Source organism: Drosophila bipectinata, chromosome XR (genome assembly GCF_030179905.1).
Source record: "Drosophila bipectinata strain 14024-0381.07 chromosome XR, DbipHiC1v2, whole genome shotgun sequence".
Classification (NCBI taxonomy): Eukaryota; Metazoa; Arthropoda; class Insecta; order Diptera; family Drosophilidae; genus Drosophila; species Drosophila bipectinata.
The window spans coordinates 10927619-10952408 of NC_091735.1; the positions used below are offsets into that span (position 1 = coordinate 10927619).

The following is a 24790-nucleotide window of genomic DNA, read 5'->3' on the forward strand; positions in this document are numbered from 1 at the left end:
TTGGCTCTGACCCCGAGAGTGACCTTGGCTGTGTGGTTCAGTGGTTGGGTGTGTCGGCCCTTTGTCGGTTCGGTGATGTGTAACAAAGCAGCTGCGCTCAAGCGAATGGTTCTACATATATGTTGTTCTTGCGGATTCCAAATAGCGTGAAAAGGCACTAGCGATGCAGCGAGTGCGTTCTACGAATTGGAATTAGATAATTATTATGGAAGGTAAACTCAGAGATCTTCTATGGTAAAGGATCCAATCTTTGTAATTTTGCGACAGCAGTCGCTTCATCGCTTAGCTTGTGCTTTGAAAGAAATAACACGTTCAGTTGAACTCTTGTGGGCTTTAGATGTACGTGTACATATGTATTTTAGAGTTTCTTTTTAAATTTTTTGGAGTTTTATTGGTTTTATTTTGGCAGATCGTCGACGATAGTAATTGCATGCGAAGGTCAAACGATACTCTGTGTTATAACGGAACAACAACCGAGTGCACCGCAAGTATCTGGCTTTTTCACTTTTTTCATCTATATCGGCGGATAGTCGCAAGTGCGATCAGCTATTGAATGATTGTAATAAAGTACTAGAACTCTAGTAAACACAAATTACATGAAAAAAAATCGTCATCTACAGACAATCCTACAATGAATGTTTCTAACTCTAGCATTATGCCTGGTCTCGACGGGCAATACGAATACACGGGCAGTTCCTAATTTGGCATAGGAAAAACTTCGGAAACTTTGGAGATATTCTGGTATGTACAGATGATAGCTAAATGATTTTGACGAAATTAAAATGGATCGGGATCTACAAAGAACTGTGACAGTTGTCTTCAATTTTTGGGTAATAGTTCTCTGGGACATCTAACCTATGAGTTTCGCTGTCCCATATATTCCTAGCTTGCTTATTAAGAAATCTTCTGGTAGTAATATGGACTCTTTGGTATTTGATTAATACCCAATTTGAAATAAACGAAGCATACATAGGCTAACCGCGGGGGTTCCTTCTCAAAGTTATTAAATTTAATTCAATACGCCTAAACAGCTTATTTTTTTTTTAATAAAACAATTAGATGAAATAAAACGTAAATGGAATGGTTAAGTCAGGTGGAGACTGGAAGCTTTAGTTTAGCATTCTTTGTAGGCGCATTCTCTATTTTCTAATTCCTTTTTTAGTGATTAATTACCCGGAATTTTAATATTGATTTATCGTTATTTTTTTCTTTTTTTTATTGTTTTTGGTGCCCGTTTAGTCGCGTGACTGTTGGTAAGACAAGTCAGGCAAAAAAAACTGAGCGGGAAACTATAAAATGCTACTCTTACATTCTGTTAAATCAGTGCACCTTTTTTGTTTTTAGTAAACTCAAAAATAAAAAAAAGAGGAAACCAAAGGAACCAAACAATTGTGGAAAAAGTTTGATTAACAAAAGGATCACATTAATTACGCGACTGAAATCGTATATCCTATAGCTACTCATCAAGGCCACTTATATTCACAAACTTTGTATACTTTGTATAGTATTTACACTTTGCTCCGAAATAACCTTTCCATGATTTCTCCTTCCCATATTAGGGTCACTCCAGTAACAAAATTCTTTCAAGTTTAAGGGCTACAACATGACGAAACAATCCTCTTTCTTATATGTATATATACATATGTATATATAGTATAGGTAATATTAAAATGGGTATTCGTATTTGGATATGTATGAAAAACTAGTTGGTACTGTACAACTAAACATCAATGTACTGGGAGGTAGGGGCTGGGTGATCAGTTGTAGCGCCTTAGATACACAGGTTATATAACACATATATGTATGTACATGGAAGAGCTCGACGACTTCACTGAGGAAGTGCGAGAAATTTGAGTGGGTGATGTGATCTTATCGTTCTAGCGCTACTAGCTACGCAATGTACGTATGTGTCTAAATATTTGGCGTTACTGGAGCCGAGGCAGAAAGAATTCCGTATTTTTAATTAAAAAGTAAGACAGATAGAAAAGGAAGAGAGATAGAGTCATAGAGAGCGTGTGTTTTAGAGAGATCGGGAAAGCTAGAGCGCGATAGTGTAACGCGACTATACAAATATAGGAGGTAGGTGATCGACTTGGCAAATTAAGAAACCTAAAATATGAGGCTACTGAGTCGACCCCTATTTAAAAATGATCCCAATACCGAGACGTTACAACATAAGTACATATGTATATGTGGTCTAGTTATTTATCATTTGGGATCAAGATTAATAAGTAGTACGAATAGGTAACGGAAACGGTTACGGTTACGGTTGCGGTTACGGTTACGGTTAAGGTTACGGTTACGGAATAAGACAATAAAAAACAAAAATAGCGAAAAAACAATTGAAAGTTGAATAGAATAAAACGTTACTTACTGGCACTCTGCGGAAGTATGTTTACTTTCGTCCGTACAATAAAAAAATTTCCCATTGAACAATTGTACTCCAATAACAGAAAATATAAATTGAAACAATATGTACACGATTAGAATGTTAACAACATTTTTCAATGAGTTCACGACGCAATCGAAGACGGCTTTCAATTTTGGAACACGTTTAATAGTCTTTAATGGACGCAGTACACGCAATACTCGAAGTGATTTAATTGTCGATAAATTTTGTCCAGCGCTGCTACCGCTCATATCGAAACCGAAACTAACAGCAGCGCATATAACGACCACAGCATCCATAATATTCCAGAATTCTCTTAAATAGCTTCCCGGGTGCAGGATCACACCCAAGTCTACAATTTTCAGCAACATTTCTATGGTAAATACGCCGGTAAATGCATAATCAAAGTAATTTAATATTTTGTTTCGCCTTGAGTTCTCTCGAACGGGATCTTCGGCTGCTAATGCTATAGATGACATTGATATGACGACCATAATAAAGAAATCAAAATATGGCAAATTAACAACCCAATGGGCGCCGCGTCGTATGCTGTATAAGTCGGGGATTTTCATCGTATATCGGTATCGAATATGTGTTGACGAATAGGTAATTGGGTGGTTTCGATGATTCGTTGGACATGTTTTTTTATATTTTTTACATTTCCGATTAAATCAAATTCGGTCGCAGTTCGATAATTTTCATTTGATTTGTGAAATTTTTGATAAAATTTAAGATCGGGATTTTTGTTCGGATTGGGTATTTGGTATTTTGGCGGGATTCCGGAATTTTTGGAATCCGTTTACGTTTTATGTAATTTGTTGTTATTTTTGATGAACCGTTTGAATATTTTAATTTTTGTTAATTGGTGTTCCAATTGGCAGTTCGTTATTTTTAAGATCGTATATATTTATTTTTATTATTTATAATTATAAATCAATACGTTGATTTGTTTTTCGTTCATTTTTCGAAAATGTTTATGAGTTTTGCATGATTTAGCATGTTTGCCGTTTTTCGTGGTGATTTTTTTTTCATGATTGGTTTTTGATTTTGATTAATGGTTAATGATTGAAGTCGCAAGAGTTAATACATACAACATACATACAAACATATTTTGTTTCGATTTAATCAATAATTTATTTGTTGATTGTGTGCAACATAAAATTTTATGATTTCCGAAAAAGACAAAGGATAAAAGGAAAAAAGTATTAGGAACAGTTAGTGATTTCATTATTATCATGATTATTATTATGGATGATATTAACTAATATTGGCAACTACACGCGTTCACTAAACCCTAATTAAGGTTAGAGTCGGTCACCAGCCAGGACCTCAGCCAGAACTCAGGATGGGGCCTGAAAAAAACTCAATTATCTTACATCTAAAATGAGCCTTACATAAGCGATTACAGAGAGCGTTAATGATATCATGGAATTGTGAGTTGGTTAGTTAAATTGAATATTTACGGATTGGTTGGAGAAAGTATGAACATTGATGAGTATGGCAGCATTGGCTTGGGACCTTCAGTCACTTCCTCCTCCTCCTTCTTCTCCTCTTCCTTGCGCTTGTTTTTGGCCTTGGTAGTGGCGATGGTACCGTCGCCGTTGTCTACGTGGACACCGTCACCCTGGAGCGCCTCCATCTCTTTTTCAAGCTCCTGCAGCTGTTTCTCTTTATCCTCTTCGACTTGTTCCTCTTCGGCTGCTGTTAGTTCTTGGGCATTCGCCAAATTGTCAACGGCGATAGCCAAGAACACATTCAATAGCGTGTAATTTCCGAAGAGTACCAAAACGATAAAATATCTGTCGGAAGAGCATCAAGAATACCAAAGCCAATCAGATGGAAAACTCTGTACTCAGTACGATCTATGTGGGTTGTATCATTAGCTCCACGCACCACCCCGATGGTATGAGGCTGCGAAAGATAAGCTTGTAATTGTAAGTTTGCAGGGCTATAAGTATTATTTGCTAGGACTAGACTTAATCTGGGAAAACTACGATGCTACCGTGGGTAACTAGCCTTCGAAAGACTCGTGAGAGTATTGAAGTTTGCAAGCGCAAACCATGAAGTCGCTGTAAATAGAAATGACAGTGAAAAAGCAAAGAAATTTTAAATGGGGCTTAGAATACTATGTTCGAGGGACAACTGTCTACACTTACGGATTGCTAGGCTCGATGGATGATGAGTTCTTCTTTTGCGAGTTTTCGAGACTTGGGCTTGCAGAATTTCTCTATCTTCTCATAAAAAATTCTTCAAGCTCATAAGTCTGATTGACCAAAATATGAATGCTCTTGGTCGCAGTCGATTGCATACATTAATGGTTCGACGTTCAATGAGTTTCGAAGTTCGCTTAATTATAATATAAGTAGGTTTTTGGTGTTCTTTTTCTTACGTTTGAGGGGGAAAGGGAAGGCTATCACTGACAACTGAAGGAAAGTATAAAAAAGCAGGATATCTCAATTGCATACTAAGAGTCGGAAACACAGTTAGCTGGGAACTCATACGCTTTCACTGAGGCTCCAATTAGCAAACAATGTGCATGATACATATAGAGTGGAATGAGACTAACTAAAAACTAACACTTACATAGAGTAAATCATTCCTTTTTGGGCACCACCTTGCGATATGATGCCTTGGTACATAACCTCGTTCCAATCTTCGCCGGTAAGGATTTGGAAAACGGTCAACAGTGCTATCGGGAATGTGTTAAAATTGGTTTCGGGCGTCCCTCCGGGCAAGTTAAACTGGCCGCCAAACAACTGCATGCCAAGTAGAGCAAAGATAAGTATGAACAAGAAGAGCAGAAACAACAACGAGATAATGGATCTCATTGAGTTCAGCAGGGAGATGACTAGATTGCGCAGCGACGACCAGTACTTGGTTACTTTAAAGATGCGCAGAAGACGCAGGGCACGCAGGACAGACAGTCCGAAGGAACCGCCTTTGACCTCGGACCATATAACCTCGAATATCGAACCACTAATGACAACGCAATCAAAACGGTTAAATGATGACTCAAAGTAGATTCGGGGTCCCAGAGCGTACATCTTGATAAACATCTCCGACATGAACAAACCGAGGAAAATGAACTCCGCATAGTCTGTAATAAAAAGGATCATCCAGTGACTCTCAATCACCAGTATTTAGGAACTTACATAGAAACTCCGTCAGAAACGATGGCTGGCCGTAGTGCTCGACTGCGACGCACACGGTATTCAGGAAGACAAGGACGATCACGAACCAGTAGAACCATTGTGTTTTGACCGTATGCCGGATCCAAAAGCGAAATCTCTTTTCCGCCCGCCAGAATCCGGTGCAGCTGCCTTGGGGTTTCGACCGAGTTTTCAAATAACCTATGAGGGGAGTAAAGAGAATAGAAATTCTTGTCAGTTTTCTTCCGAGCAATCTGTGGAATCTTATCCTAAAGAGAAACACGGCCAATGTTTTGTGCACTTCTGATTTATGCGGCACAGTGCGTTTCGAAACCTCATACTTTAAAACTCCGAGACAAAACTGAAGTAGGGTTGCCAGCTTAGGTATTTTTTCTAGCCAGATTTGGCTATTTTGCATGACCTTAAACTGGAAAGCACTCAATTTTGCAAGAGCCTGTTATTTGACAGGTTGGCTATTTCACATAAATAATTTTATATTCTTTAGCTATTTTAAATAATTTTATATAATTTATTGCCAGTCGACATTAAAGTTTAATGCTCTAATGTATAAAGACGCTAAAGGAAACAATTCTTTTAACGATTTGGCTTCATTTTCAATGAAAGTTTACCATTGTCAAATGCAATGGTTGAACCAGTTTTTAGCCAGGTGAACCTGGTAAAGTCAAAACTCATAAATATAATGCAAATGAGCACACTACGTTCTATTTTAGACATAACGCATGCATTCAATAATTTTAAAGCAAATTCATACATTTTTTTTAGATATGGATTGCAACGATTTGGATTTTTATTAAAAATTAACAGCTATTTTAATTTACTATTTTTGAAGAAATCTAGCTATATTTTTATACCCTTGCAGAGGGTATTATAATTTTGTCCAAAAGTGTGCAACGCAGTGAAGGAGACATCGCCGACCCTATAAAGTATACATATTCATGATCAGGATCACCTCCTGAGTTGATATGAGCATGTCCGTCTGTCCGTCTGTCTGTCTGTTTCTACGCGAACTAGTCTCTCAGTTTTAAAGCTATCGACTTGAAACTTTGCACACACCCTTCTTTCCTTTGCAAGCAGTATATAAGTCGGAACGGCCGGAATCGGCCGACTATATCCTATAGCTGTCATATAACTGATTGATCGGAAATGGTATAACTTCGGTGTTTTTAGAGTTAGACAGTTCAAATTTTACATGAGCGCTATCTTTGGCAAAATAATACGACATGCCAAATTCCGTAAGGATTGACCGACTATATCCTATAGCTGCCATATAACTGAACGATTGGAAATTACCCATCTTTCGTGTTTTTGAAGATAGTAAGCTGGAACTTGGTACAGATTATATTTTTGGTCAGTTGATCCAACCTACCAAATTTCGTAACGATCGGCCGACTATATCTTAAAGATGCCATATAACTGAACGATCGGAAATGGTTTTTGGTAGAAATACCAACTTTGGTATGTTTGAAGATAGAAGTTTGGGACTTTTTTTTAGATTTTGTGTTGTAAAAAATTGGATTATATATTCATTTGACATGAGAGCTATTTTTGGCAAAATAATACGACATGCAAAATTTTGTAAGGATCGGCCAACTATATCCGATGTTTGCGATATATATCCGGTTTTAACTGCAAGGGTATATCAACTTCGGCTCCGCCCGAAGTTAGCTTTCCTTTCTTGTTTTTGCTTTAAATGACAAGAGTTGGCAAGACTCAACTGAAGACAGAAACAGTCACTTCTTAAGTTTCATCCAAGCGTTTCTGCAAGCATTTTTGGTAATCTGCGTCGGGTTTACAAATATGATTACATTATTAATTTTTATTAATTACATTATTCGTTCGAAACGCTCTGTGGTTTAATGACACAAACGTACTTACAACGTGAAGGAGGTCTTTAAACATTGATCATATAATTCATAATAAATTGATACAAATTTATCAATAGAACGCATTTTGTTGTGAGTTTCATTAATTTAAATTGGTTTATTTCTTATATGCTTTATTAAGGTACTCCTGTACAAAATGCGATTTTACTGACATTATGTCGGATTGTAGGACACTAATTTGCTAAAATTTTGGTTTGTGGCTTAGCTTGCTCTACCATGATAATTCTCAAACTACATTTATATGAAAACTGCGAGTACAGGTGAATGGGCCAATAGTAATGGTTTCTCTAGCACTTTTGTCTTTGACGTTTATTTTCTTATCCCTATTACTTATTTTTTTACGACAGTGAGTTGATTAAACTGCAATTGAACGGCACTGTGTTCAAAAAATAAAAATAATTTCTGTCGTTTTCAGAAATAAAAACTTCCTACAACTTTTTATCCTCATAAGCTCTTCATCAACCATCTACTTCCTTTAAAATAATTGAGTCTAGGCTGAAACTAAGGAATTTTAAATGAAGGTACTGTGTGAGTTATGAAGTGAGAGTTATATGGACAGATTTTCGGTTTGAAAAAAAAAAAGTAATTTACTTACACATTTTGAACATATGCAATGTGAGATAATCAATTTCGGTTTGTGGACAGATCAAATAAGTTTAAATGAAGAAATATTTTCAAATTATTGCATAAAAGTCATTTTTCAAATTAATTTAAAATGCTTAACCAAAAGTTCACGACTATGTTAAAAGGTTATAAATCATTTATCGTGAAAATAAAGTTGACGAAAGCCATAAAGTTTTATATTTAAAAAATGACAATGTGTTTTTTCAGGATGCTTCTTAATTCATATTTAAGAACGATTTAAAGTCATTTGAGCGTACATTGTCTAGTCTGGTAGACAATGTCTAGCCTGGCTTGGTCTGGTCGAGATTTGACAAAAATAATTAATATTTTAGAAAATTCTGGTTTATACAGTCGTTGGAGTTTAAAAAGATCTTTGTAAAATTCTGATCTTTGTAAGTTTTTTCTAAAAAAAAGTTGTTACCATTTTGCATATCTTTCTCACCATCGTCGCCATAATCTTCCTCGGCCTCCTCTTCCTCTGTGTCTGTAGACTTGGACTTTCCTAAACTTTTGAGCTTTTTCCGCTTGGCAGCATTGCGTCTTCGAGCTGAAATAGGAAAGAATTTACATTTAACATTGATAACATTGACATTTGCTTAGTCAAAAAGTATGGTGGACAAAAATAATTTGAAAAATTCGTAAAAACTCACCTTCCATAATGTGCATTTTTTCTTCTTCTGTGGTTCGCTCTTCTGCTAGTATTACCTCCTCTGCAATAACATAAAGGTTCATGGATTGGTAGATGTTCGCCATAAGCAAAATTAGAATTATCGCCAAAAAGATATACAATACGGTATAAGAAATATATATCTTTATACAAAAAATGTTACATCTATATATGTATGTTTGGGGCATTTACTTTAACTTTATTCTTGGCATTTTACACTTTGAAGCTGTGTACTATTAGGAGAGGGATGTTCAGAAAAGGCCCAAGGTGCTGGCTCTTTAAATATTACAAAAATTAAAATGTGTTTTTATAATTATATTTGCATGTGACAACAAGATTCAACAAGACAAATGTAACTCGTAATGGATGGTTAATATCGATGAGAAAAGGCAAGGAAGATGTGATTTTTTATACTATTTCTATAAGTGATCATTAAGTATACGCTTCTTTAACATGCTTTAACCTTGAGTTCGATCTTATGAAAAATTGCAACAGCAAATACTGATCGATAAATTATAACACATTAATGAGCTTGGGCCAAATAATTTTTCATCGTAAAAATCTAGAAGTTTTGGAAAAAATAGATCAGACCAGATCAGATTAGGCTTTCGACTTTCGTTTACGATAGCCATAAAATAGAGAGATTTCATTACAAATATTTACTGCCTTCGTTCTCCGAGAGGAGACGCGATCGATTCCTTTTATAACTTAAAAGGCCAGGACAATGATCAAGACTCGATAGATATGAAAGCTATTTTGTGTGGTGTTTTTGTCTATTTATGAATGTTTCCGTTTGTGATTAGTGTTTGAAATTTGTGTGCGTGAAAGTGAATGTACTGTATTAAATGTATTAGTATTATTAGGAAGTATAAAGATAGATATAAAAACAAGATAAAGGGTAAATACTATACCAGCTTTACAAATCCATTCAACATAGCCGTTTAACTCTCTTTCTAGTTGCTGCTGCCTTCTAAGTTTAAGAAACTCTTGTCTATTTTCTACTTTTTCTCGTTCTTTTGCGAATTCACTACAAAAAATATTCAAATAGAATGTGATAACCCCAAAACAGGATTGATTGATAGGTTGGTTGGTAAAACAAATAAATATTTTTCAGTAGCGCAGTATACTTTTATCATCGTTTTGTACGAGTGTGATTAACTTAGCAGAATCGAATAATACCACAAAATAAGGGCAAATTTTTTAAATTAAGAACTGGTCGGTTAGTTTTTTAAAACACAAAAAACTAGCAAACAGAACAAACGAAAATTATTCAAGGGAAATATAATAAGAGTAATGTATATCTGGCGACAGAGAGATAGCCTCCTGGAGTGACCTTATTTGAGTAAGGTTCGGGGAAGCGATTTGGTGAGACTATATGTATGTGCATTCGAGCATATCATGTATGTATAAGATGATATAGTTGGAGACAGCGAGTAGAAGTAGTACGCATGGCGTGATACACTGGCCATGCCCCCGGGGATCCAGTCACACATACTCCGGGCACAAATCAGGGATAATGATGACGGTGATGGGAGTATAGCTGGCTAATCCGCGGAAGGGACAGAACATTGTTGTTGGGTTGGTGCACTGGTGTCAAAATGTATGGGAGCATTAGGAGCCGACGTCTTTTCTAGCCAGAAGTAACAGCAAGACATAATAATTGGTAGTAAAAAATATATTTTGGTTGGCTAATCGTATTTTGTATTTATTTTTGGTTGGTTAGGCTTATTTAGTTTGATGGAGGAGCTTAGTTTATCGCTATAGTAGAAAAAGGTAAAAATTGGATACAGTTTGGGTTTAGAAAAATGCAGAAAATATATAGGCGCTGCAAAATACTTGGGAACTCTTTATTTGGTTGGGTTGCATTGGGTTTATAACAGCGTTTCGCAGGACCGTTTCGCAATTGAAGGACCGAAACTAATTATATCTATTAACAATAACTCTTTTTATAGCTTGGGACATTGCTCGTGTTTTAGTATATAGTAACTAATGGTAATCAAACAACTTATGTGGTATATTATTGGAAGATGTTTTCGGTTTCGGTTTAAATAGGTGATTCTTTTTTTATTTGTTAAAGTGAGCTCGTTCGGAATAGGGAGTAATATTAAGACTAATCTTAAGAACTGTTTTGACTTTTAATGACTGGCGGTCCACGGTGTGGGCCTTTCGGGTTGATTATGGTTGTTTATTTAGTTTCACTTAGATTTAGATCTATTTGTATAAACCTGCTTGTGTGATCCAGTCAAGGTACGAAACCATTGCTGTCTGAAACATGGCCCGAAATCGGCATTTCTGAAACTCCATGCGTCGCTCGACACGGTTTCGTTCGTTCGAAAACTCTCTGAATTCGGAAATACGATAGTATATTACGTAAATAAAATTTTCGATTAAATGACAAACTATAAACATAATTATAAACTAAAACCAAAATGTTTTAACATACATGCATACATATGCTTAAGACATTTCGCAGATTGAATCTTAATGATTAGTTGATATCCGACCACTGGATACCACTGGATTTGAAATCATCGATTAGTGGGACATAAATATATGTATGCAGTATCAGAAAACCAGATTTAGATAAAAATTAACCAAAATCATAAGGAGTACGAGCGTGAACTGGTGTACAAGTCTTCAAACCGCTGCTGCTGTACTTACCCACTCAAGACACCAAGAACTAGGTTGAGCATAAAAAATGAGCCTATAACTATAAGAGGCACGAAATATATCCAATTAAATGTTGAACCTAGTGCGTCGTTGGTCTGCAAGAGAAACCCGGAACGGGAATATATAAATTATAGAAAGAGATTCCATAGAAAGCCTTGTGATCACCACTTACCCAATAGAGTATTGATGTCCAGCCCTCCATGGTGATGCATTGGAACACCGTTAACATGGCGAATCCAATGTTGTCGAAACTCGTAATGCCCTGGTTTGGTCCGTCCCACTTCTCGAGACACATGCTAGTGGTGTTGTTGCAAACAAAGCCACCTGCCTTCTCCGTACCGTTGTCTGTGTTGCAGGGCGTCTCTGATTCGCCCTCCTTCACTAGTTTGTCTACGTGGGTAGGGAAAGTATTAACGGGGTGACGGGCATTACAATTGATGGGCATTCAAATACTATAACTTACTTGGATCTTCTAAGCTATAACAAGTCTTATGCAGTGCGCCCGAATAAAACTCGAGTCCAATGATTGCAAATATTACGATTGCAAACAACACCAAGAGACCGATTTGCAATAAAGGTGCCATCGCCTTGATAATAGATTTTAAAACTACTTGTAAACCTATTTTTGGTAATCATCAATCATCAGATCCATTCCGTGACGTAATTTGGGTGAGTGATTCAAGGAGATTAGATGTTGGATTAGTAAGTGAAATTTTGATGGCTCTGCACATATTTATGGCACGGTTGTCGTGGAAAGTTGCTAGGATCCATGACAATCATGCGCAGCAAACCAATCATTATATACGATTACGTTTAAAACAATACAAAAACTAAGTAAAGCGATGGCCAAAATGAATGATCTCGTTTTTGAGCCACACATTTCGCCCATTTCACTTCTCGACTAAGTAAATAAATAGAAACCATAAACCATAAATGAGGAGACTTTCGCGTCGAAACGACATGACAACAAGTAGAAAAATTAAATATAAATGAGGAACTACTCACTAGGAATTCCAGACACTAATTTTAGGGGCCGTAGCACACGAATGGCTCTAAGTGTTCTTAGGTCTACCTCGGGCCCTATTTGTGGGTACTGTGTCATGAATCTGTTTTTGCAGACGTTAAGCGATTAAAATGTATTTAAATATTGATTAGCAATACTCAAATAATACCATTAATCACAATTATAGTTAGAAATGTTAATGTTAATGCAATAATAAATACAAAAATATATGATTATGTACAACGAAAAACTTTAAATTGTGCATATTTAATTGAATTTCACAATGGAAAGCAAATAGCAAATAAAATAAAGTTTTTTAACTGAAGTTTGAATAATCCATTAACGTTTAAGGGCGATTATTCATATATTTCGCACACACAATGGGATACCCAAGCGAAAACGTAAAATAGTTTAGATCTGCTCTCATGGGTTCTGGATATAGTATTGTTAAGAGCAAATATAATCTATTCACCAACTAGAATTTTCTAGATATAAGAGGATGTTTGAAGAAAAGATACTTATATGATACAAATTTCGATTCGAAATTCTAGTTTTGCGAGACCTTTAAAGAGAATTCTGCCATATTATATTTTTTCTTAGTATAAAATAATTTTAAAAATTTCGGACAAATAATACAAATTATTTATAAAATTGTACTTAATTGAATGGTCTAAGTTCAAACTAATTAAATTTGTTATAATCTATCGGATCCAATGAGTCTAAATATAACCTTCGAAGTATCATTTTGTTAACCATACAGGCCTCCAACCTATTGAATTCGGCATTAAGTCCAGGGACTTAGGGGCGTACCTAAGGTAGCTGCTGCAAAGGAATTCAATAAATGTAATCGCCTCCAATTCTTCGGACTCTATTCACATAATTTTTATACCTTTGCAGAGGGTATTATAATTTTGGTCAAAAGTGTGCAACGCAGTGAAAAAGACATCTCCAACCCTATAAAGTATATATATTCATGATCAGGATCACCTCCTGAGTTGATATGAGCATGTCCGTCTGTCTGTCCGTCTGTCTGTCTGTTTCTACGCGAACTAGTCTCTCAGTTTTAAAGCTATCGACTTGAAACTTTGCACACACCTTTCTTTCCTTTGCACGCAGTATATAAGTCGGAACGACCGGGATCGGCCGACTATATCCTATAGCTGCCATATAACTGATTGATCGGAAATTGAATAACTTTGGTGTTTTTAGATTAGAGAGTTCAAATTTGACTATTTTTGGCAAAATAATACGACATGCCAAATTTTATAAGGATCGGCCGACTATATCCTATAGCTGCCATGTAACTGAACGATCGGAATTGACCCAACTTTTGTGTTTTTGAAGATAGAAAGCTGGAACTTTCTACAGATTATATTTTTGGTCAGTTAATCCGACCTACCAAATTTTATAACGACCGGCTGACTATATCTTATAGCTGCCATTTAACTGAACGATCGGAAATTTGTTTTGGTAGAAATACCAACTTTGGTATTTTTGAAGATAGAAGTTTGGGACTTTTTTTTAGATTTTATATTATAATAAATTTGGTTATATTATCATATTCTCATAAGGATCGGCCAACTATATCCGATGTTTGCGATATACATGTATCCGGTTTTAGCTGCAAGGGTATATAAACTTCGGCTCCGCCCAAAGTTAGCTTTTCTTTCTTGTTTAAATTTCTGTTGTATATAAGACTAAAACTACTGAATGCTTGACCACTACATATTAGAATGCTACATATTAGAATTTCATTAAATTTGTTAAGGGGTTAGACATATTTACTTTTATTTAATGCGTTATAATGTATTCGTTTTTTGAGTTAAATTCATTCTTTATTATACAACTAAAAATATTGAAAAGTCCATTCTCCTCGTCACCTAACCCCTTAGATACTGACTTAAAATAAGATTAAACTATGACACATTTGTCACATCCTTCATTAAAAACTAAACTTCTAGTTAGTGTGAGACGAGTAAATGTTGGTGTGTCTGCTTCACAATAAATGTATTTTTAAAACGTGGAAAAAACAGTATTATATTTTATTAAATGTTACAATAGCATCCTACTGATGCGCTCTATGTTTAAATGAAATTAAAAATTACTGTGAAATCATACTCTTACATGTTTTTGAAAATACAGAAATTTCTACAAGAAAATATATCTGTAATGGTTAAAAATTATTCTAGTACGCGTTCACTCCGTATTATAGCTTCCTAATCAGTTTCTAACTATGCCATTTTATATAATTGAAATGAGAAGCACATTTAAGGATAAATATGTAGTTTCTAGTTTAATATCTGATCTGGCATAGTGTCTTTTAGAAATAACTAATGTCTTACTTGGAATTCGGGATACAAGCTTCAATGGACGTAATACACGAAAAGACCGCAACATACGCAGGTCAACATCAATATTGGCCTCAGCAAATATCGTCATGGCTCTGTTATCGGATCACGGTTTTTGGGAAGCCATTTATAATACAGGAAATGGTTATTAATAAAGTTAAATATGCTTCTTAGTTTTAACCAAAGCTTTTCTGCCAGCCCTTCTGGTAAGATAGGTCGGATGCTACATCAATCTGTGTAGCTTTTTTCTTAAAGTTTACTCTGATAAAGTGGCGCTTAAAATATTATATTCTGTTATTATGCATTATTATCTTAATCTTACAATAAATAGTAATGTCTCCAATGATTGAGAATCATGGATTTATAAAAATCTGAATTTACATGTGAGTGTGTATTTAGATTTAAGCTTGCATTGCGTGCTTAAATTAATAGAAATGTAATTAAAAACGAAAATGTGCATTTAAACAATATTTTAAAATAAGGAAATATATTATTTACCCCGTCACTACAACGAAAAAATCCATGATGTTCCAAATATTCCTGAGATAGGAGTGTTTATGCAGAACAAGCCCTAAGGCGAGGATCTTGAGCGATGCTTCTACACAGAAAATGCATAAAAAATAGGCCTCCGTTTTTTCCTATCGTTTCAAGATACAGGCAGAGACACAATCGGATAAGATACAGTCGGCAAGAATCCAGGGAGGAAACTTTGTCAAGGTCTTACCAATTTTTGAGCCAACACTGTCTTGTCGCCCCCGGGCAAGTGCTCCTCCAGTGCCAACACAACACAGTTGGCTATGATTGTCAATAACACAGCGTATTCAAAGGGCGGCCATTCTATGATGAATCGTGTGTACTTCCTAATTGGGTTATCCTCAGTAAGGATAAATAACGACGTCGGACCACCACCTGGTGGGTTCTCCTCTTTTTTTGGGCCACCCATTCTATCAGCTAAGCGATGGGCTCCCTTTCGACCCAAGTGCCCCCCGCCTGTTGAGTCCTGTTGATGCTCTGCTAGCACTACTTCCTGAGCCGCTTCCAACCTGAATAGAAGATGGGAAATGGGTTAACAAAAATTTGTCAATAAATGCATATGCCACAATGACATTAAATGATATCAATATTTTTGTTGAAAATGCTTGGTCCGTTTATGCACAGCAATCGATTTAACTTTAATTACATAAAATTATCAATGTATAAATTTTTAAATAAAATAGAAAGAACATAATTTCTCAGATTCTTTTTTACATATTTTTATTCGATGTTTGCAGGGCTATATGCCAGGAGCATAGGAAAATTCTCTGCTCAAGCTCTGCCGCTCACACACAGTAAAAAAAGTATGAAACGTCATGTTCGCAGCCTACTTTCTGCTGTTCGTAACTAATATTAATGCATGAAAAATTATATCAATGTATTGGCGTGCCGACCACTGCACTTTAGGAAATTTGACCCCTTTTTTTGGCCAAAAATCATTTGTTAAAAGTTAAAGAATTCAAATAACTTTAACTGCATATAGATAAATTTTTAGTTGCATACCAGACATTTTCATAGATGGCGCCACTGCGAAGAAATCAGCTTTTAAAAACAGCTGTTGAAGTTAACGCTTACATGAGCTTGGCATTTTAGATTTCAAGTGATATTTTAAAAACGCAATAAGTGAAAAATTAATAAACAAAACAAAATTTTTTAAATGAATACTTTTCAATAAGAATAAGAACCACTATTATGTGTAGGAAATGTGAAATGTCCAAAAAACTTGTTTTGTCCTTTTAATAGAGTGAAAATGTAACGATTTTTTAGAATTAAATCTCATTTTTAAAAAGAGATTTAAACTAAGTCCAGCCGAGTCCATCAATGAAACACATTCTATATTGTAGATTGTTTAATTGCCTTTATATGAGTAAAATAAGAAAGTGCGTTTTTATGCGCTTTGAGGAATTTCATATTTTAAGGAGGCAACCTCGAAACCTTTATTGCAGTGGTCGGCACGGCCCTATCCCGAGGGCATAGAAAATTTCTCTGCCCGATCTCTGCCACACACATACAGTTTAAATGTGTGAAACGTCATGCTCACAGCCTACTTTCTGCTATTCGTTACTAATACTAATGCGTTAAAATCATATCAATGTATTGGAGTGCCGACCACTGCTTTAATGTGTGTCTGTTTGCTGTTAGACTAAAGCAGGGCTGCCCCGCCCCATTGCTCTCGTTGCTCCTTTGTTGGAATTGCTCTTTCATATGTTTTGCTCTTTCGAAAAAAATTTTTCGTGTTTTCCCTATTCTCCTCAATCGTGCCGAATGCATTTTGTTGTTGGATTGCCGAAAACTGTTCACTGGAAAAAATTCATTTTTGTTTTTGTATCGACCAAAATGGTCGACTTGAAGCGATGAATTTCTTCTTCGCAGAACATTTTTTTAAGTAAAAACTATGCATTCATTAGCATTGTATAATTGTTCAAGCATTGAACACTATTTTATGTACAAATTCTTAAGTTAGAGTTTCAAGGGATCGGACCCATGAAATAAGAGACAAACAGCATGGTCTAAAACCGATCCCCTGCAGCCTAACACAAACACATACATAAGTGGTGCACTTATCACACTTGAGAAAGGGTCGTATAGCATGTCAGCGTGCAGTGTGTTGATAAGTAGTTTTAAATAGATTTAAGATTTTCATGTATCCTACTTATAAGAGAATTGTAGAGAATAAAAACAGTTTCCAAAAGGAACTCATTGGAGTAAGACCTATTTATTTAGGGCTCCTCTTAATAATAATAAGCTGTTGTAAAAAATAGAGGGCCTATTTATAATTGCTATAATAAAATGTATTTTTTATTATAATGATATTTATTTGAAAACCCTTTTAAATGTTACTATAATTTTATTTTTCAGTGCATCGACATGAAAAAAATGGTGTAAGTGTATTGGTGATTTTTTGCACTGGTATTGGAGTTTTCTCTGCCGTATGCTGAGCTTGGGCACCCCTGGACTAAAGCAAAACCGATTTAAATTAAAAAAATGTTTCTTCTTCAAAATAAGACTATGGCTTTATATCAGAGGTCGGCACGGCCCTATCTCGGGGGCTTAGGAAATTTCTCTGCCCGAGCTCTTCCACACACACACAGTATACATGTGTGAAACGTCATGCACACAGCCTACTTTCTGCTATTCGTTACTAACACTAATGCGGTAAAATCATATCAATGTATTGGGGTGCCGATCCACTATAGGAAATTTGACCACTTTTTATGGCCAAAAATAATATCTCAAGAACGAAACAAAATATTTAAGTTCTGATTTTTGATTTGAGTTCACATGGTCAATAGATTTAAAATTTAAAAAAAATGTGGGCGTGGCACCGCCCACTTTTTAAGAAACACATTCTAACTCAAAAACTATGCAAGATATTTAAATTTTGATTTTTGATTTGAGTTTATATGGTCAAAAGAACTCCGAAAAGAAAAAATTGTGGGCGTGGCACCGCCCCCTATTTAAAAATAACATGCTAACTGTTCGGTTTTGCACTAGTCTCACAGCTAACAGATTTACATTCAAGGTATTGAGGTTGCCTACTTAAATTATGAATTTCTTCGAAAGTGCATAAAAGGGCATATTCATATTTCACTCATTTGAAGAAAATTAAACAATCTACAACATGGACTAAATTACATTGTCCGACTCGGCCAGACTTGGTTTAAATCTCTTTTTAAAAATGTGATTTTTTTCTAAAAATTTCTTTTGCTAGACTACTTACATTTTCACTTTATTAAAAAGACAACACAAGTTTTTTGGACACTTCACATATACGAACACATAATACAAACCACATTGAAAAGTATTCATTTCAAAACTTTTGATTTTGTCCATAAAATTTTCAGTATTCGCGTTTTTAAAATGGCACCAAAAAATCGTAAACTCTAAGCTCATGTAAATGTTAACATCAACAGCTGTTTTTAACAGCTGATTTCTTCGCAGTGGCGCCATCTATGAAAATTTCTGGTATGCAACATTAAAAATTAATCTATTGTGAATGATATGCAGTTAAAATTATTTTAATCTTTTAACTTTCAAAAAATGGTTTTTGGCCAGAAAAAGTGGTCAAATTTCCTATAGTGCGATCCCTGCTTTATATAACACTATAAAAAAAAAACAAATTTAAATAGCTTGCTTAGTTTTTGAGTTAGCATGTGATTTTTAAAAAGGGTGGGGTGCCACGCCCATATTGAGTTTAAATCTGAGTTCTTTTGAACATATAAACTCAATCTAAATCTAGAATCTAAATATCTGGCTTAGATAGATTGTGTTTCTTAAAAAGTGGGCGGTGGCCCGCCCACAATTTTTTTTAAATCTTAAATCTATTGACCATGTGAACTCAACACAAAAACAAGACAGGAAAGCTAACTTCGGGCGGAGCCGAAGTTAATATACCCTTGCAGTTAAAACCGGATATATATCGCAAACTTCGGGTGTAGTGGGCCGGTCCTTATGAGAATATCATAATAAAATCAATTAATTACAATAAAATATCCAAAAAAAAAAGTCCCAAGCTTCTATCTTCAAAAATACCAATGTTGGTATTTCTACCAAAAAGAATTTCCAATCGTTCAGTTATATGGAATCTACAAGATATAGTCCGATCGTTATGAAATTTGGTAGGTCGGATCAACTGACCAAAAATATAATCTGTACTAAGTTCCAGCTTTCTATCTTCAAAAACAAGAAAGTTAGGTGATTTCCGATTTTTCAGTAATATGGCAGCTATAGGATATAGTCGGCCGATCCTTATGAAATTTGGTAGGTTGGATCAACTGGCCAAAAATATCTTTACTAAGTTCTAGCTTTCTATCTTCAAAAACACAAGAGTTGGGTCATTTCCGATCGTTCAGTTATATGGCAGCTATAGGATATAGTCGGCCGATCCCGGTCGTTCCGACTTATATACTGCGTGCTAAGAAAAGAGTGCAAAGTTGATAGCTTTAAAACTGAGAGACTAGTTTGCGTAGAAACAGACGGACAGACAGACAGACGGACAGACGGACATGCTCATATCAACTCAGGAGGTGATCTTGATCAAGAATATATATACTTTTTAGGGTCGAAGATCTCTCCTTCACTGCGTTTCACACTTTTGACCAAAATTATAATACCCTTTGCAAGGGTATAACCAGAACTAAAATATTTTTTTTCTTAAGGTATTAATGTTAGCCAGAAAAAGTGGTCATATTTTCTATAGTGCACTGCTTTAGATTCTTAAGCTTAGACCTGAAAAACAAGTCTTAAACTCCCTTTTATTCCCTACAGTCTTAGTTTTATCACATATGGTGGAAATAGTGTTTATGTGTTATATTTTAGTATTTACCAAAAGCATACAACCACGACAACATGTTCTCTTATATGAGTATATAATATTATAATGCTTTGCGGCATTTCTACCATTAGAAAAAAATTTAAAATATATCTATATCAGTGGTCGGCACCCCAATACATTGATACGATTTTAACGCATTAGTGTTAGTAACGAATAGCAGAAAATAGGCTGTGTGCAAGTTATCCAACCCCTAAATACAGGCCACATATGGCTTTTATAAACAATATTTTCAATCTCTGCATTTGCCTTTGGCTTGATCTTTGGCTCAATTATCCAACCCATAAATCCAGGCCACTTATGGCTTTCCACTTATGAATTTTATAAACAATATTTTCAAACTCTGCATTTGCCTTCGGCTTTGTCTTTGGCTCTGAGGCGCGATCTCGGTTCCCCATAAACAAATCAAAATCAAAAGTAAACATCAGCTTCCCTCCGAAGCCCAATCAATTACGCCTTTTGCGTTTCAAGTACCCACCAAATTGCATCGATCAGCTTAATCGAATTTCACAATAAGATGCGACAGTTTCATCTTAAGCCTCTAATCTAAACACAACTGATGGCCGAGGTTCTTTGGATCAGATTTAGAATTAAGAAGTCAGTCCTATTTTGACCGAGACCGCGAACGGTTGCCAAAAGTATTTAAGAAAAAACCAAAAGTGTCTTGTAATTTTTGCGTTTAATAAATAAAGGTTTAACACCAAGTTGTGAAATCAAAAAATAAAATTTTCATTTTTTTAATTCACCGAACTACAAACAATTTAACTTGCATGGCGTTTCACACATTTATACTGTGTGTGTGTGGCAGAGCTCGGGCAGAGAAATTTCCTATGCCCTTGGGATAGGGCCGCGCCGACCACTTTTTCATATTATAAAATGTGTCTAAAAAGCCTAAAAGTATGCCACATTTCTTTGAAAGCATTTTTGTTCCAAGTAAAGAATAGTACTGAGTTGACGAAAATCCGCTGTCCAACGAGTGACAGCTGTCAAACTCCATATAAAAAAAACGGTGTAAAAAAGGGAAGAAGAAGAAATTTTTGCCTTCTAGATTTTGCGGGTACTGAGTTGACGAAAATTTTTGTTATCGATTTTAATGGTGTTGCCGGATCAAAAAAAATAAACAGCTGATCGGGGAGTTAATAGATATAATTGCATTTATTTCTATAGGTGTGACATGGAGGGTCAATTGATCAAACAAAAAAATAGTCGGCCCGAAACATTTTCGACGCGCCAGGACAAATTAAAATTAATTTCTGCGGTCAAGACGAAGCCCATAATATGGGATTTGACCCACAAGGGGCTTTTAATGCCACAAAATGGCATTGAAATGATTTGTGATTGATTTTGATTTTGACCCAGTTTTCTATTTTTTTATTCAGCTCCTTAGCGGCGACAAAACACCAACATCCAATCGTTTTGAATTCATTTTTGCTTATTTGCTTTTTGTTTACAAACAACAGCTGTTCAGTATTACCTTATTTCTTCATTGTTTTGGTCACACTACCTCGGCAGCCGAATAAAGTGCAAAATCGCTATCAGAATTTCAACAGCGGATTTTCGTCAACTCAATACTATGCTTTACATCCGATCTGATCGTCCACTCTCGGCTACAGAGTGCTTCAGAGAGCCTAAATTCTTTACACGCTATTACAGTGGTCTGCATTCCGTCAAAAAAGAAGTCAAAAATGAGTCTTACTTGCACAGCAAAAAAATGTGAATTTGGTGGAACCATCACGGGTGACTCATACCTGTCTTTTTGGCTCTGCAATAACTGCTCACATATTAAATGCGCTGGAGGAGGACACAATGGACGGATAAGTGACCTTATCAACAAGAAAATTGGCCTAACATGGTCTTGCATCGCTTGTAGAGAAATTGAGTCAGAGATGCAGACTTTTATGAAACAGACGAGAAATGGTTTCCTAGACGTCCGCAAGCAATTCTCGGCCCTTAATGAGCAATTCCTCGCTCTTGAAACTCAATTCCTTGGTCTAAGTTGTTAAGCGAATCCCCCAGAACGACAAAAACCTGCTGACTGCTAAATTACTGAAAACCCCTACATCCCATGCTGTACAAGTCGATGAATTTTCAACACCAAACATTTTACCGTCGCCTATTTGTCTACCTACCTATGCTGTTCCAGTACCAAGGGACTTGATGAGCCTTCCTTCAGGGCATTCTAATATTTATCCCTTGCAAGAAGCGATCAGCGTACCGAGTACAAATCTCGAGCCACCTCTCATCTTGGAGCCTCCATCGTTGGACATCGTTGGACAACCTACCCTCTGCTCTAGCTGTGATGTCTCCGAGGCCTCTGGTTGGTGTGGCGCCTGAAGTTAGATCTTCTGGAATTACGCTGAGGGCGGTTGCTCCTCGTAAGGCCATTTTTGTCTCTCGGCTTATGCCGGATGCTACTGTTGATGATGTCAGGAGTCACCTGTTAAACCATCTTAAGGTAGCTCCTAATGAAATAGCTGTTTTCAAGTTTAACTTTAAGCATAAGCGTTCAATTTCTTCTTTTAAAATAGTTCTACCTGATTCCTACCTTGAAAAAGCACTTGATCCTGTAGCTTGGCCTGAGCACAGTATCATTCATGAATTCCTAGCAAAAGACGCTCAGAATTCTAGCGCTGCAGAAACTGCTTCAAAAAACTGAATAACATAGTATTTTTATAGCCAATAGTATAGCCAATTTTTTACAAAGAGTGCTTCTTTTGATTTTGATGCTATCGTGCTTACTGAAACTTGCCTTAACTCCTCTGTCTCCGATTATGAAATTCTTGTTTCCAAATTCATAATGTTTCGATTTGATCGTTCAACTTTTGCAGGTGGTGTCCTCATTGCCGTTAGTTATGAGTACCCTTCTGAAATTATTCCTTTCCCGAACAAGTTCGGAATTGAGTTCATTGCGGTGAAAATTTTAACTGGCTCGTCTCATATTTTCCTGACCTGTTCCTACATTCCTCCCATGGCTGAAGATATTGTGTACTTTCACCATCTTGATGCCATTAGGTCTGTTTTTTCGTTGGTCAAGGACCGTGATTTAATCCTAATCATGGGAGATTTCAACCTTCCCATCATTTCCTGCATCCCATCTGAGGTAGACAATTCCTTGCTTTCTAGTTGTCATAATGACTTTATCGATGGCTTAACTGATCTTGCCCTGCTCCAAATTAATCCAATTCATAACACCCTTGGCAGATTTCTAGACCTTATTTTTTCCAATGTGTCATCCTCTGTGACAGTCATTCGGTCCCCGCCGCTATCGCTTCCTGAAGACTTTCACCATCCTACACTATTAGCATAGGTGTTAATTGATGTGCCTCACAATGATGCTTGCTTTATTGTTAAACCTCGTTTCAAATGCTTCAGAAAGACTGATTTTATAGCCCTTCGGAATCATTTAGCTGATATCGATTGAAATGTTCTTTCATCTATAAAAACAATTGAAGCAGCTACGGATTCGTTTCACGAAATAATTCATAATGCCTTGAACATATTTGTTCAGGAAGTCCCAGTATCATTGTCTACAAAACCACCTTGGTATAATAAACACCTTTCTCGTCTTAAGAACAGGAAATCCAGAGCTTACAAAAAGTTTCTTAAGTCAGGATCGATGTGCCATCAGTCAAACTTTCTTTATGTTCGCAACCAGTTTATTATTCTCAACGATCAACTTTATAAGCAGTATATCAGGAATTTTAAGGTAAACTTTCGTAATGACCCAAGCTCCTTCTACTCTTTTGTCAATATGAAACGTAAATCAAATCTTTTTCCTCCTTCCCTATCATATAAAAATATTTCACATTCTTCTGAGCAAGGTATTGCTAATCTCTTTGCGTCATTTTTTCAAACCACCTATTCGTCCGATTCATATAACCACAATTCTTCTTATCCTTATAAATTACCATATATAAACAACATTTACTTTTCAAAATTTCGAATTAAGGATCTGTTCGAAGCTCTTTCAAAAATAGATATATCATTCTCTGCTGGTCCTGACAATGTTCATAGCTGTGTTCTAAGGTACTGTTCTGATATCCTTTGCTATCCTCTCACTATCTTATTCAACTTATCCTTGGAGCTGGCATGTCTTCCCAAGAGATGGAATGAATCTTTTATTATTCCGTTTCATAAGAAAGGCTCTAAAGCACTTATTGAGAACTACCGGGGGATTGCTAAGCTATCTGCGATTCCCAAACTGCTTGAGAAACTGGTTACTTTCCAACTGCAACATTTTTGTAAAAGCATTATTTCCACTTCACAGCATGGTTTTGTCAAGCATCGCTCTACCACAACTAAGCTTCTTAAATTCACTTCGTTTATCCACAGAGGTTTTCTGAGCCGCATTACGAGCTAACATATGTATTAAACCTTTTAATAGACGGAAACAATAACAGCCCTTTTAGGAACTTAAATATTTATATACATATTTATATATTTTTAGTTTACTTTTTTTTTACTTTTTCAGATAATAAAGTGAAAGACCCGCGCCAAGCATAGCTAGATAAATAAGGATTGACCCTATTACACACCTTTACACGCATTACAATATACCCTTAAAATACCGGGTACAAAAATGATAGAAAAGATTAGGAAAGAACTTAAATCCTATACCAGTGAGACCTTAACAACCTCTTCTTGTGGTGCTCAAACAATCTACTTTTGCTT

At 35.9% G+C, this 24790-nt stretch overlaps 1 protein-coding gene across 15 annotated transcripts in view; it reads right to left on the reverse strand.

Annotated features, from left to right (window-relative positions):
* cac (calcium voltage-gated channel subunit cacophony) overlaps positions 1-24790 on the reverse strand; it is an 86553-nt gene that overhangs the window by 36118 nt on the left and 25645 nt on the right. For 10 of the 15 annotated variants that reach the window (XM_070276390.1, XM_043212854.2, XM_043212861.2 and 7 more), the window contains exons 2-14: positions 15479-15797; positions 15253-15392; positions 12409-12509; positions 11867-12022; positions 11576-11793; positions 11395-11498; positions 9645-9760; positions 8717-8776; positions 8509-8613; positions 5542-5739; positions 4973-5486; positions 3853-4188; positions 2375-2938 (exon numbers count right to left, since the gene is read on the reverse strand). In XM_070276390.1, the coding sequence (XP_070132491.1) occupies positions 2375-2938; positions 3853-4188; positions 4973-5486; positions 5542-5739; positions 8509-8613; positions 8717-8776; positions 9645-9760; positions 11395-11498; positions 11576-11793; positions 11867-12022; positions 12409-12509; positions 15253-15392; positions 15479-15797 (2931 nt within the window). Of the gene's footprint in view, positions 1-2374; positions 2939-3852; positions 4189-4972; positions 5487-5541; positions 5740-8508; positions 8614-8716; positions 8777-9644; positions 9761-10958; positions 11075-11394; positions 11499-11575; positions 11794-11866; positions 12023-12408; positions 12510-14748; positions 14850-15252; positions 15393-15478; positions 15798-24790 lie in introns of those variants that run through there. The other 5 variants (XM_070276400.1, XM_043212873.2, XM_070276389.1 and 2 more) reach the window with 3 other exon arrangements.